The following is a 13,982-nucleotide window of genomic DNA, read 5'->3' on the forward strand; positions in this document are numbered from 1 at the left end:
CATAAAGAAGCAGACCATGATTGCCTCTACAACTCCCCAAATTAAAGAATCAAAATCTTTCCCAAATGAAGATACAATCCTGGAATTGTCAGATACAGAATATAAAAAACTAATTTACAGAATGCTTCAAGACATCAGGGATGACCTCAGAAATGAAATAAGGCAATCTACAGAAAAAGCCAAGGAACACACTCATAAAGCAGTTGAAGAACTCAATAAGGTTATTCAAGAACACAGTGGAAAAATTAATAAGTTGCAAGAATCCATAGAGAGAGAGCATTCAGAAATCCAAAAGATTAACAGTGAAATTACAGAATTAGATGACGCAATAGCAAGTCAGAGGAGCAGGCTCAAGCAGTTGGAATGCAGAGTGGGAAATCTGGAGGACCAGGGAATTGACACCAATATAGCTGGAAGAAAATCAGATAAAAGAATTAAAAAAAATGAAGAAACCCTAAGAATCATGTGGGACTCTATCAAGAAGAATAACTTGCGTGTGATTGGAGTCCCAGAACAGGGAGGGATATCAGAAAACACAGAGAGAATAGTCGAAGATCTTTTGGCAGAAAACTTCCCTGACATCATGAAAGACGAAAGGATAGCTATCCAAGATGCTCGTCGAACCCCATTTAAGACTGATCCAAAAAGAAAATCACCAAGACATATTATCATCAAACTTGCCAAAACCAAAGATAGAGAGAATATTTTAAAAGCAGCCAGGGAGAAAAGAAAGGTCTCCTACAAAGGAGAATCAATAAGAATAAGTTCAGACTACTCAGCAGAAACCATGCAGTCAAGAAGGCAATGGGATGACATATATAGAGCACTGAAGGAGAAAAACTGCCAGCCAAGGATCATATATCCAGCAAAACTCTCTCTAAAATATGAAGGCGAAATTAAAACATTTACAGCTAAACACAGCTTAGAAAATTTGCAAAAACCAAACCAAAGCTACAAGAGATACTAAAGGAAATTGGTCAGAAAATCAATAATATCAGATACCAGCACAACACAAGGTCACAGAACAGAACATCCTGATATCAACTCAAATAGGGAAATCACAAAAACAAATGAACATTAATTTTAAAAAGAAAAAAAAAACACTCAAAACAGGGAATCATTGAAGTCAATATTTAAAAGATCACAATAATCAAAAAGAGGTACTAAATACAGGTGGCATAGAACTGCCATATGGAGAGGGATACAAGGCGATATAGGACAATACAAGTTAGGTTTTTACTTAGAAAAATAGGGGTAAATATTAAGGTAACCACAAAGAGGTATAACAACTCCATAACTCAAAATAAAAACCAAGAAAAACATAACGACTCAGCATACATGAAGTCAAATGCTATGAAAATGAGGAACACACAATTTACAAAGAAAAACATCTCAGCACAAAAAAGTAAGTGGAAAAATGAAATTGTCAACAACACACATAAAAAGGCATCAAAATGACAGCACTAAACACATACTTATCTAAAATTACACTGAATGTAAATGACTAAACGCACCAATAAAGAGACAGAGAGTCTGAGACTGGATAAAGAAACACGATCCATCTATATGCTGCCTACAAGAGACACACCTTAGACTTAGAGACACAAACAAACTAAAACTGAAAGGATGGAAAAAAATATATCAAGCAAACAATAAGCAAAAAAAGAAGAGGAGTAGCAATATTAATTTCTGACAAAATAGACCTTAAGGTTAAATCCACCAGAAAGGATAAAGAAGGACACTCTGCATAATGATTAAAGGGACAATTGCCCAGAAAGATATAACCATATTAAATATTTATGCACCCAATGGCAGGGCTGCAAGATACATAAAACAAACTTTAACAGAACTGAAAAGTGAGATAGACACCTCCACAATTATAGTAGGAGACTTCAACACACCACTTTCGGAGAAGGACAGGACATCCAGTAAGAAGCTCAATAGAGACACAGAACACCTAATTGCTACAATCAAACAACTTGACCTCATTGACTTATACAGAACACTCCACCCAACAGCTGCAAACTATACTTTTTTTTCTAGCACACATGGAATATTCTCTAGAATAAACAACATATTAGGTCATAAAACAAACCTTTTCAGAATCCAAAACATCAAAATATTACAAAGGGCCATAACAGTGGAAATCAATAACAGAAAAATTAAGGAAAAGAAATCAAATACTTGGAAACTGAACAATACCCTGCTGAAAAAAGACTGGTTTATAGAAGACGTTAAGGAGGGAATAAAGAAATTCATAGAATGCAACGAGAATGAAAACACTTCCTGTCAAAACCTATGGGACACAGCAAAAGCAGTGCTCAGAGGTCAATTTATATCGATAAATGCACACATACAAAAAGAAGAAAGAGCCAAAATCAGAGAACTGTCCCTACAACTTGAAGAAATAGAAAGTGAGCAACAAAAGAATCCATCAGGCACCAGAAGAAAACAAATAATAAAAATTAGAGCTGAACTAGATGAGTTAGAGAACAGAAAAACAGTTGAACAATTAACAAAGCCAAAAGCTGGTTCTTTGAAAAAATTAACAAAATTGATAAACCATTGGCCAGACTGACTAAAGAAATACAGGAAAGGAAACAAATAACCCGAATAAGAAACGAGATGGGCAACATCACAACAGACCAAACTGAAATTAAAAGAATCATATCAGATTATTACGAAAAATTGTACTCTAACAAATTTGCAAACCTAGAAGAAATGAATTCCTAGAAGAACACTACCTACCTAAACTAACACAATCAGAAATAGAACGACTAAATAGACCCATAACAAAAAAAGAGATTGAAACGGTAATCAAAAAACTCCCCCCCAAAAAAAGCCCTGGCCCGGACGGCTTCACTGCAGAGTTCTACCAAACTTTCAGAGAAGAGTTAACACCACTACTACTAAAGGTATTTCAAAGCATAGAAAATGACGGAATAGTACCTAACTCATTCTATGAAGCCAGCATATCCCTGATACCACAACCAGGTAAAGACACCACAAAAAAAGAAAATTACAGACCTATATCCCTCATGAACATAGATGCAAAAATCCTCAACAAAATTCTACCCAGTAGAATTCAACAACATATCAAAAAAATAATCCATCACGACCAAGTGGGATTTATACCAGGTATGCAAGGCTGGTTTAATATTAGAAAAACCATTAATGTAATCCACCATACAAATAAAACAAAAGACAAAAACCACATGATCTTATCAATTGATGCAGAAAAGGCATTTGACAAAGTCCAACACCCATTTCTGATAAAAACTCTCAGCAAAATAGGAATTGAAGGAAAATTCCTCAACATAATAAAGGGCATCTATACAAAGCCAACAGCCAACATCATTCTAAATGGAGAGAGTCTGAAACCATTTCCCTTGAGAACGGGAACCAGACAAGGATGCCCTTTATCACCGCTCTTATTCAACACTGTGCTAGAGGTCCTAGCCAGAGCAATTAGGCTAGACAAAGAAATAAAGGGCATCTGGATTGGCAAGGAGGAAGTAAAATTATCTCTGTTTGCAGATGGCATAATCATATACACAGAAAACCCTAAGGAATCCTCCAGAAAACTACTGAAACTAATAGAAGTGTTTGGCAGAGTCTCAGGTTATAAGATAAACATACAAAAATCACTTGGATTCCTCTACATCAACAAACAGAACATCAAAGAGGAAATAACCAAATCAATACCATTCACAGTAGCCCCCAAGAAGATAAAATACTTAGGAATAAATCTTAACAAAGATGTAAAAGACCTATAAAAAGAAAACTACAAAGTATTACTGCAAGAAACTAAAAAGGACCTACTTAAGTGGAAAAACATACGTTGCTCATGGATAGGAAGCCTTAACATAGTAAAAATGTCTATTCTACCAAAAGCCATCTATACATACAATGCACTTCCGATCCAAATTCCAATGACATTTTTTAATGTGGTGGAGAAACAAATCACCAACTTCATATGGACGGGAAAGAAGCCTCGGATAAGTAACGCATTACTGAAAAAGAAGAAGAAAGTGGGAGGCCTCACTCTACCTGATTTTAGAACCTATTATACAGCCACAGTAGTCAAAACAGCCTGGTACTGGTACAACAACAGGCACATAGACCAATGGAACACAATTGAGAACCCAGATATAAATCCATCCACATATGAGCAGCTGATATTTGACAAAGGACCAGTGTCAGTTAATTGGGGAAAAGATAGTCTTTTTTAACAAATGGTGCTGGCATAACTAGATATCCATTTGCAAAAAAATGAAACAGGACCCGTACCTCACACCATGCACAAAAACTAACTCCAAGTGGATCAAAGACCTAAACATAAAGACTAAAACGATAAAGATCATGGAAGAAAAAATAGGGACAACGTTAGAAGCCCTAATACAAGGCATAAACAGAATACAAAATATTACCAAAAATGACGAAGAGAAACCAGTTAACTGGGAGCTCCTAAAAATCAAACACCTATGCTCATCTAAAGACTTCACCAAAAGAGTAAAAAGACCACCTACAGATTGGGAAAGATTTTTCAGCTGTGACATCTCCAACCAGCAGCTGATGTCTAAAATCTATATGATTCTGTTAAAACTCAACCGCAAAAAGACAAACAACCCAATCAAGAAGTGGGCCAAGGATATGAACACGCACTTCAGGAAAGAAGATATTCAGGCAGCTAACAGATACATGAGAAAATGCTCTCGATCATTAGCCATTAGAGAAATGCAAATTAAAACTACTGTGAGATTCCATCTCACTCCAACAAGGCTGGCATTAATCCAAAAAACAGAAAATAATAAATGTTGGAGAGGCTGCGGAGAGATTGGAACTCTTATACACTGCTGGTGGGAATGTAAAATGGTACAACCACTTTGGAAATCTATCTGGTGTTTTCTTAAAAAGTTAGAAATAGAACTACCATACAACCCAGAAATCCCACTCCTCGGAATATACACTAGAGAAATAAGAGCCTTCACACAAACAGATATATGCACTCCCATGTTTATTGCAGCTCTGTTTGCAATAGCAAAAAGCTGGAAGCAACCAAGGTGTCCATCAACGGATGAATGGGTAAATAAATTGTGGTATATTCACACAATGGAATACTACGCATCGATAAAGAACATTGACGAATCTGTGAAACATTTCATAACATGGAGGAACCTGGAAGGCATTATGCTGAGTGAAATTAGTCAGAGGCAAAAGGACAAATATTGTATAAGACCACTATTATAAGATCTTGAGAAATAGTATAAACTAAGAAGAACACATACTTTTGTGGTTACGAGGGGAGGAAGGAGGGAGGGAGGGAGAGGGTTATTTACTGATTAGTTAGTAGATAAGAACTACTTTAGATGAAGGGAAGGACACTACTCAATACAGGTAAGGTCAGCTCAACTGGACTGGACCAAAAGCGAAGAAGTTTCTGGGATAAACTGCTTCAAAGGTCAGCAGAGCAAGGGCAGGGTTTGGGGACTATGGCTTAAGAGGACTTCTAAGTCAATTGGCAAAATAATACTATTATGAAAACATTCTGCATTCCACTTTGAAATGTGGCGTCTGGGGTCTTAAATGCTAACAAGTGGCCATCTAAGATGCATCAATTGGTCTCAACCCACCTGGCAAAGGAGAATGATGAACACTAAGGTCACAAGATAACTATGAGCCTAAGAGACAGAAAGGGCCACATGAACCAGAGACTGACATCACCCTGAGGCCAGAAAAACTAGATGGTGCCCGGCCACAACCGATGACTGCCCTGACAGGGAGCACAACAGAGAACCCCTGAGGCAGCAGGAGATCAGTGGGATGCAGACCCCAAATTCTCATAAGACCAGACTTAATGGTCTGACTGAGACTAGAAGGACCCCAGTAGTCATGGTCCCCAAACCTTCTGTTGTCCCAGGACAGGAACCATTCCCGAAGACAACTCATCAGACATGGAAGGGACTGAACAATGGGTTGGAGAGAGATGCTGATGAAAAGTGAGCTACTTGTATCAGGTGGACACTTGAGACTGTGTTGGTATCTCGTGTCTGGAGGGGAGATAGGAGGATAGAGAGGGTTAGAAACTGGCAAAATTGTCACAAAAGGAGAGACTGGAAGGGCTGACTCATTAGGGGGAGAGTAAGTGGGAGTATGGAGTAAGGTGTATATAGGCTTATATGTGACAGACTGACTTGATTTGTAAACGTTCACTTAAAGCTCAATAAAAATTATTAAAAAATAAAGATCATCCACTAGGTGTATTTATACCAGTGTCTGAGTATCAGAACGTAGGGGAGGTTAATGCAGCACTTTCAAAGCTATGTAGGGATCGGTAAATAATAAGGTTAATACTCATCAGGGAATATCTGTGTGAGGAAGAAAATGTGCTTAAGGCTGAACTTTCTAATCAGATTATACAGAAAGAAAAAGGAAGGCCACATTGGAAGCGTTCCATTTTCTTCATATATTACTTTTGTTCAGGCCTCATCTAAGGTGTCTGAGGAGGTTTAATATAAGAGGTGACATTGGAACTGAGTCTTTAGGGAAGGTATTCCAGGAGGCAAGAATAACGTCAAGAAGTACCATTGTGACAAATAGAGTGGTGTAATTGGAAATATGAAAAAACAAAATATAATTTGCAGTGACAACAAATTTTATATAGTTTCCTTTTTTAACAAATTTTATATCATATGTAGAAATTAATAAAGCAAAATGTGCCCAAATTATTTGTAGAAAAAATAAAATTCTATTATTAACAACTTTATTAAATTGAATTAATTCATAAATCATGTATATGGATGGGAAGACTCAAAGATGTCAATTCATCCCAAATTAATCTATACATATAATGCATTTGCAATGAGAAAGATTTTCTGAAGCACTTGAAAAACTGATTCTGAAACTTAAATAGGAGAATAAAAATTTACACATAACTAAAACAGTTTCCGGAAGCCCTGGTGGCATAGCGGTTAAGTGCTACAGCTGCTAACCAAAAGGTCAGCAGTTCAAATCCACCAGGCGCTCCTTGGAAACTCTGTGGGGCAATTGTACTCTGTCCTGTAGGGTCGCTATGAGTCGGAATCGACTCGATGGCAATGGGTTTGGTTGTTTTGTTTTAAAACTGTTCTCAGCAAAAAAGAACAAAGAAGGAAAATTTGCCAGCCACACACTAAATTGTATTAAAAAGCCATGGTAATTATAATATTATGATCCAGTGCGAGAACAAACAAGTAGATCAATGAAATAGAAAAGAATTCAGAAACATACCCAAGTACATATGGAAACTTAGTGTTTCACAGAAGTGTCATCGTTAGTCAGTAGGGAAGAGTGTATTCTTTAAAAGTTGGTGTTGAGAATGGACTTACTAAATGGTACCTAATTCACTCTAGATATCAAAAAGAACTAGAGTCATAAATACAAAAAGTAAAATTTAGAAAATATGGAAGACAAGGAATAGTAGATTTTTATACCACTTTAAGTTTATACAGTTTTGGTGGTTAAGTGCTACGGCTGCTAACCAAAAGGTTGGCAGTTCAGATCTGCCAGGCGCTCCTTGGAAACTCTATGGGGACAGTTCTACTCTGTCCTGTAGGGTCACTATGAGTTGGAATTGACTCAGTGGCACTGGGTTTGGTTTTTTTTTTTTTTCTTTAATAAAAAGGAGCCCTGGTGGCACAAACTATTAAGTGCTCAACTGCTAACTGAAAAGTTGGTGGTTAACCCACCCAGGCTGTCCAAAGGAGAAAGACCTAGCAATCTGCTTCTGTAAAGACAACAGCTCAAAAAACCCTATGGGGCAGTTCTACTGTGTCACATGGGGCCGATATGAGTCAGAATCGACTTGAGAGCACCCAACAACAACTGGAATAAAAGAATAGACATTTACAAATAGAAAATCAATAACAGAAAGGTATCTGAGGAAATCCTGAAACATTTTGAAAATAAAATGCTCCTATATAACCCATGGATCAAAGGGCAAATCACCAGGAGAATTAGAGTTTTTAATTGAATGATGAAAATGAAAATAAACCTAAAAATTTTTGTGATGGAAATAAAGCGGTGATTAGAAGGAAATTCATAGATTAAAAGCTTACATTAGAAAAAAAAATCTCAAATAAATTATCTGAATTTTCACTAAAGAAAGCAGAAAAGCAAACTAAGCCAAACACGAAGTAGGATATAATAACAATAAGAGTAAACAGTAAATATCAATGATATTAAAACTGAAAAACAATACAAAAATACTGTGAAACCAAATGAGGTTCTTTGAAAGTGTCAGTAAAATTGATGTACCTCTAGCCAAGCTGATCAAGAAGAAAAAAGAAGATATATTAGGAATGAAGGAGGGGACATTGTTACAGACCCTACAGGCATTAAAAGAATAGCAAGAGAATATGACAGAACAACTCCATGTTCATAAATTTGACAGCTTAGATAAGTTAGACCAATTCCTTGAAAATCACTATGTAGTGAAGCCCACTGAAGAAGGAGGTAATCCAACTAGTTCTGTATCTATTAAAGAAATTGGGTACTTAAGTGGCCAGCTTTCTAAAATCCTTGCTTAACATGATGTGCTTTTTACATGGGTATTGTGGCTCCTAAGAACTAGTGACACAGTTGTTTTTAATATCTAAACCATGTTTATTTCTTAAAGGTGATCTTGGACCAAGTGGGCAGCCTGGGCCAATGGGACCTCCTGGGCTTCCAGGAATAGGTGGTCAGGGTCCACCAGGACCACCAGGGATTCCTGGACCAATAGGCCAACCCGGTAAGATTGAAATAAATGTGCATTTTGTACTACTCATGATATATACAGATTCGTTAACTCATCGATAAAGAGTAACCTACTTAACAATCTTCCAGAAAACAGATTTGAGAGGTAACATGTCTACTTGTATACTTTTGTAAAGATGAAAAAGTATAGGTCAGAGCCTAAAAGCTACTTTGTTAGCGCTGTCAAGTCAATTCTGACCCATAGCGGTCCCGTGTACAACACAATGAAGCACTGCCCGGTCCTGCATCATCCTTACAAACGTTGCTGTTTGAGCACATTGTTGCAGCCACTGTGTCATCAGTCCATCATGTTGAGGGCAGTCCCCATTTTCACTGACCCTCTACTTTACCAAGCATGATGTCCTTCTCCAGGGACTGGTCCTTCCTGATAACATGTCCAAATTATGTGAGACGAAGTCTCACCATCCTTGCATCTAAGGAGCATTCTGGCTGTATTTCTTCCAAGACAGATTTGTTCGTTCTTCTGGAAGTGCATGGTGTATTCAATATTCTCCGCTACTTTAGTCCCTGGTATTTCCCCTCTCACTTGATCTAAAATTGACCTATTTCCAATAATACAGTCCAACATGAAATCATTGAGTTAGAAACAGTCTTGGAATTACAACATCTAAGAACTTCTACCGCTGATCATTTCAGACTTGAGTAGCTGTGCGACACTAATAGACCTTTGTCTATGAAACCTCTTAACATTTCTTAGCGTATGGGAATGAGAGTTATGGTTCAGGAAAAATTCTGTTATAAATATATTCTAGGCATCCTCGTTTCTTTTTGTTTAAAAAAATAAGTAAGTTGAATTTTTTCCTCTTTTGCCTCCGAAACCAGCAATCACTTTGTAACTCGTAAGCACTCTAAAGTTTCTTTTTTTGTATTTTTTGCTAGGTGCTCCAAAAAAAGTTTTCTTAATGTGTAACCTTAATAGGTTTGCCTTGGCTACATAGATAATCATATGGTTCACCTACAATCATTGTTTGTGTGAGAGCTTACTTGAGTTTTAGATGTTGGGCCCTCAGATAATGTGAATTTTTTTATCTTAAGGGCCATCCTGTGGCAGCATTGTGTTATTGCAAAGCACTGTAATAATTGATAAAATTAAAACAAATATGAAACATTTAATAATTCCTTAAGTCACATGAATGCTTCAAGTGGCTTAAACACAAGTTCAGATGTGCATGCATCTACTCCTCACTTATCAACTATCTCATTATCCAACATTTCACATTTATGACAGCAGTAAAAAAAAATCTATCTGACTATTTTGCTCATTAACGACATACACCTGACAGTAATGAATGCCAAGGTGAGAGGCAAAAGCAATGCTGGCTGTGACGGTTAAAGTTATGTGTCAGCTTGGCTGGGCCATGATTGTCAGTGTTTGGTAGTCATGTAAGGATGTAATTCGGCAGTTGTGTAATGATGTACACATCCTCCATTTTTGTGATCTGATGTGGTCATCCTCCATTTTCATGTAACTCCGATTTTTGCATTAACAACCTGGTCTTTGGAACCTAACTATGTTGATAAGTGTAAAGTGGGTGTACGTTGAATTGATACGATGGAAATATATTTTCTGATCTTAAATGGAAATAGGTATTTCATTATTTATGCCAAACATTTGGAAACAACAGTTAAGAATATAAAAAGCATGGAAGGTAATGATTACTTTTATTTATGTCTTATTTCAAAAATTTAATTTTATGGCAACATTGTACCTTTTTTTACAGCCCAACAGGTCGCCGATGATAAAAAAAAAATAAGAAAACTTATAGTATTGCTTTTAACGAGTTCCTTTCAAAGTAGTTACTTCATCATTCATGAAAACAAAATCTGTCCAACTAGTATACCAAAGGGATCTTGAGAAAAAGGGATGAATTTTTAGGTTTGGCCACTACAGGCATGGCCTGCACTTCCAAAAAAGATAATTAAAATGAATTTACCACTTCTGCTGTGTTTTGTCATTTCTTTATTTCCCAAAATTGCATGATGTTTTCTGGCCATTTTGAATTCTTTTTCATTTTTTTTAATTGTACGTTAGATGAAGGTGTGCAGAAAAAACTAGTTTCTCATTAAAGTTAGTACGCATATTGTTTTACGGCATTGGTTAACAATGCCGCAATATGTCAACACTCCCTTCTCAACCTTGGGTTCCCTATTACCAACTTTCCTGTCCCCTGCTGCCTTCTAGTCCTTGCCCCTGGGCTGCTGTGCCCCCTTAGTCTCATTTTGTTTTATGGGCCTGTGTAATCTTTGGCTGAAGGGTGAACCTCGGGAGTGACTTCATTATTGGGAGCTAAAAGGATCTCCAGGGGCCATACTCTTGGGTTTTCTCCAGTCTCGGTCAGGCCAGTAAGTCTGATCTTTTTCTGTGAGTGAGAATTTTGTTCTACATTGTTCTCCAGCTCTGCCGGGACCCTCTATTGTGATCCCTGTCAGAGCAGTTAGTGGTAGTAGCGGGGCACCATCTAGTTGTACTGGACTCAGTCTGGTGAAGGCTGTCATAGTTGTGGTCCATTAGTCTTTTGGACTAGTCTTTCTCTTGTATATTTAGTTTTCTTCATTCCCCCCTGCTCCCGAAGGCATGAGACTAGTGGAGTATCTTTGATGGCCACTTACAGGGTTTTAAGACCCCAGACGCTACTCACCAAAGTAGAATGTAGAACATTTTTAAACTATGTTATGCCAGTTGAGCTAGATGTTCCCCGAGACCATGGTCCCTACAGCCCTCAGCCCAGCAATTCGATCCCTCAGGGAGTTTGGATGTGTCTATGGAGTTTCCATGACCTTGCCTTGTATAAGTTGTGCTGGCTTCCCTAGTATTGTGTACTGTCTTACCCTTCACCAAAGTTACCACTTATCTATTGTCTATTTAGTGTTTCTCCATCCCCATCCCTCCCCTCCCTCGTAACCATCAAAGATTGTTCCTTTTTGCATTTAAACCTTTTCATGAGTTTTTACAGTGGTGATCTCATACAACATTTGTCCTTCTGTGATTGACTTATTTCACACAGCATAATGCCCTCCAGATTTATCCACGTTATGAGATGCTTCACAGATTTATCATTGTTCTTTATCGTTGCGTAGTACTCCATTGTGTGTATGTACCATATTTTGTTTATCCATTCATCTGTTGATGGGCGTCTAGGTTGTTTCCATCTTTTTGCTATTGTGAACAATGCTACAGTGAACATGGGTGTGCATATGTCTATTCATGTGATGACTCTTATTTCTCTAGGATATATTCTTAGGAGTGGGATTGCTGAATCATATGGTATGTCTATTTCTAGCTTCTGAAGGAAGCGACATACCATTTTCCAGAATGGTTGTATCATTTTACATTCCCACCAACAGTGCGTAAGGCTTCCAGTCTCCCTGCAGCTTCTCCAACATTTGTTATTTCCTGTTTTTTTTTTATTCGTGCCAGTAATGCCTTGTGAGATGGTATCTTATTGTGGTTTTGATTTGCGTTTCTCTCTTTTTTAATGGCTAGTGATTGCCAAGTATTTCCTCATGTATCTGTTGGCAGCTTGAATGTCTTCTTTGGTGAAGTGTCCATTTATTTTGCCCATTTTTTAATTGGATTATTTGTATTTTTGTTGTAGAGGTGTTGGATTTTCTGGTATGTTTTAGGGATTAGATCTCTGTCGGATTTGTAATAGCCAATTTTTTTTCCCAGTCTGTAGGTTCTCTTTTTACTCTTTCAGTGAAGTCTTTTGATGAGTGTAAGTGTTTAATTTTTAGAAGACCCCAGCTATCTAGCTTATCTTCTGGTGTTTGTGTGTTGTTGGTTATGGTTTGTGTCCTGTTAATGCCATATATTAGGGCCTCTGGCGTTGATCCTGTTTTTTCTTCTATAAACTTCATAGTTTTTGGCTTTATATTTGGGTCTTTGATCCATTTTGAATTAGTTTTTCTGTATGATGTGAGGTATGGGTCCGGTTTCATTTTTTTGCAAATGGACATCTAGTTTTGCCAGCACCATTTGTTAAAGAGACTGTCTTTTCGCCGTTGGATGGACTTTGGGCCCTTGTCGAAGATCAGGTGACTGTAGGTGGATGGATTTACATCTGGATTCTCCATTCCGTTTCGTTGGTCAATATATCTATTGTTGTACCAGTACCAGGCTGTTTTGACTACTGTAGCTGTATAGTAGGTTCTGAGGTCAGGTAATGCAAGTCCTCCTACTTTATTTCTCTTCTTCAATAGTGCTTTACTTATCCAGGGCTTCTTCCCTTTCCATATAAAGTTAACAATAAATTTTTCCATCTCTTTAAAGAATGTTGTTGGTATTTGGATGGGGATTGCACTGTATTTGTAAACTGCTTTGGGTAGAATTGTCATTTTCACAATGTTGAGTCTACCTATCCATGAGCATGATGTTTTACCATTTATGTAGCTCTTTTTGGTTTCTTACATTACTGTTTTATAGTTTTCTTTGTATAGGTCTTTTACGTTGTTATGAATGGCATTGTTTTCCTGATTTCCTTTTCATTATTCTCTTTATGGGAACCCTGGTGGCGTAGTGGTTAAGTGCTACGGCTGCTGACCAAAGGGTCGGCAGTTCAAATCCACCAGGCACTCTTTGGAAACTCTAAAGGGTGGTTCTACTCTGTCCTGTAGGGTCGCTATGAGTTGGAAACGACTCGACGGCACTGGGTTTTGGGTATTCTCTTGGTATATAGGAATCCAACTGATTTTTGTATGCTCATCTTGTATCCTGCTACTCTGCTGAAACTTTCTATTAGATCCAGTAGTTTTCTCGTGGAGTCTTTTGGGTTTTCTGTGTACAGTAAAAAATATCCGTAAATAGGGATGGTTTAAGTTTTGAATGCCCTTTATTTCTATTTCTTGCCTTATTGCTCTGGCTAGGACTTCCAGGATAGTGTTAAATAGTAGTGGTGATAAAGAGTGTTCCTTGTCTTGTTCCTGTTCTCAAGGGGAATGTTTTCAGCTTCTCTCCATTAAGATGATGCTGGCTGTTGGTTTTGCATAGATACCCTTTATTATGTTGAGAAATTTCCCTTCTATACCTATTTGATCGAGAGTTTTTATCAGGGATGGGTGTTGGACTCTGTCAAATGCCTTTTCTTCATCGACTGAGATGATCATGTCATTCTTTTCCTTCATTTTATTATGTGGTGTGTTACGTTGATTGATTTTCTAATGTTGAACCATCCTTGCATTCCTGGTAT

General features: G+C 37.5%; 1 protein-coding gene across 1 annotated transcript in view; it reads left to right on the forward strand.

Annotated features, from left to right (window-relative positions):
- COL4A5 (collagen type IV alpha 5 chain) overlaps positions 1-13,982 on the forward strand; it is a 304,359-nt gene that overhangs the window by 213,754 nt on the left and 76,623 nt on the right. The window contains exon 30 of the mRNA XM_064278667.1: positions 8,657-8,770. Coding sequence (XP_064134737.1) covers positions 8,657-8,770 — 114 coding nt within the window. The remainder of the gene's footprint in view (positions 1-8,656; positions 8,771-13,982) is intronic.

This window comes from Loxodonta africana, chromosome X, assembly GCF_030014295.1.
Source record: "Loxodonta africana isolate mLoxAfr1 chromosome X, mLoxAfr1.hap2, whole genome shotgun sequence".
NCBI lineage: Eukaryota > Metazoa > Chordata > Mammalia > Proboscidea > Elephantidae > Loxodonta > Loxodonta africana.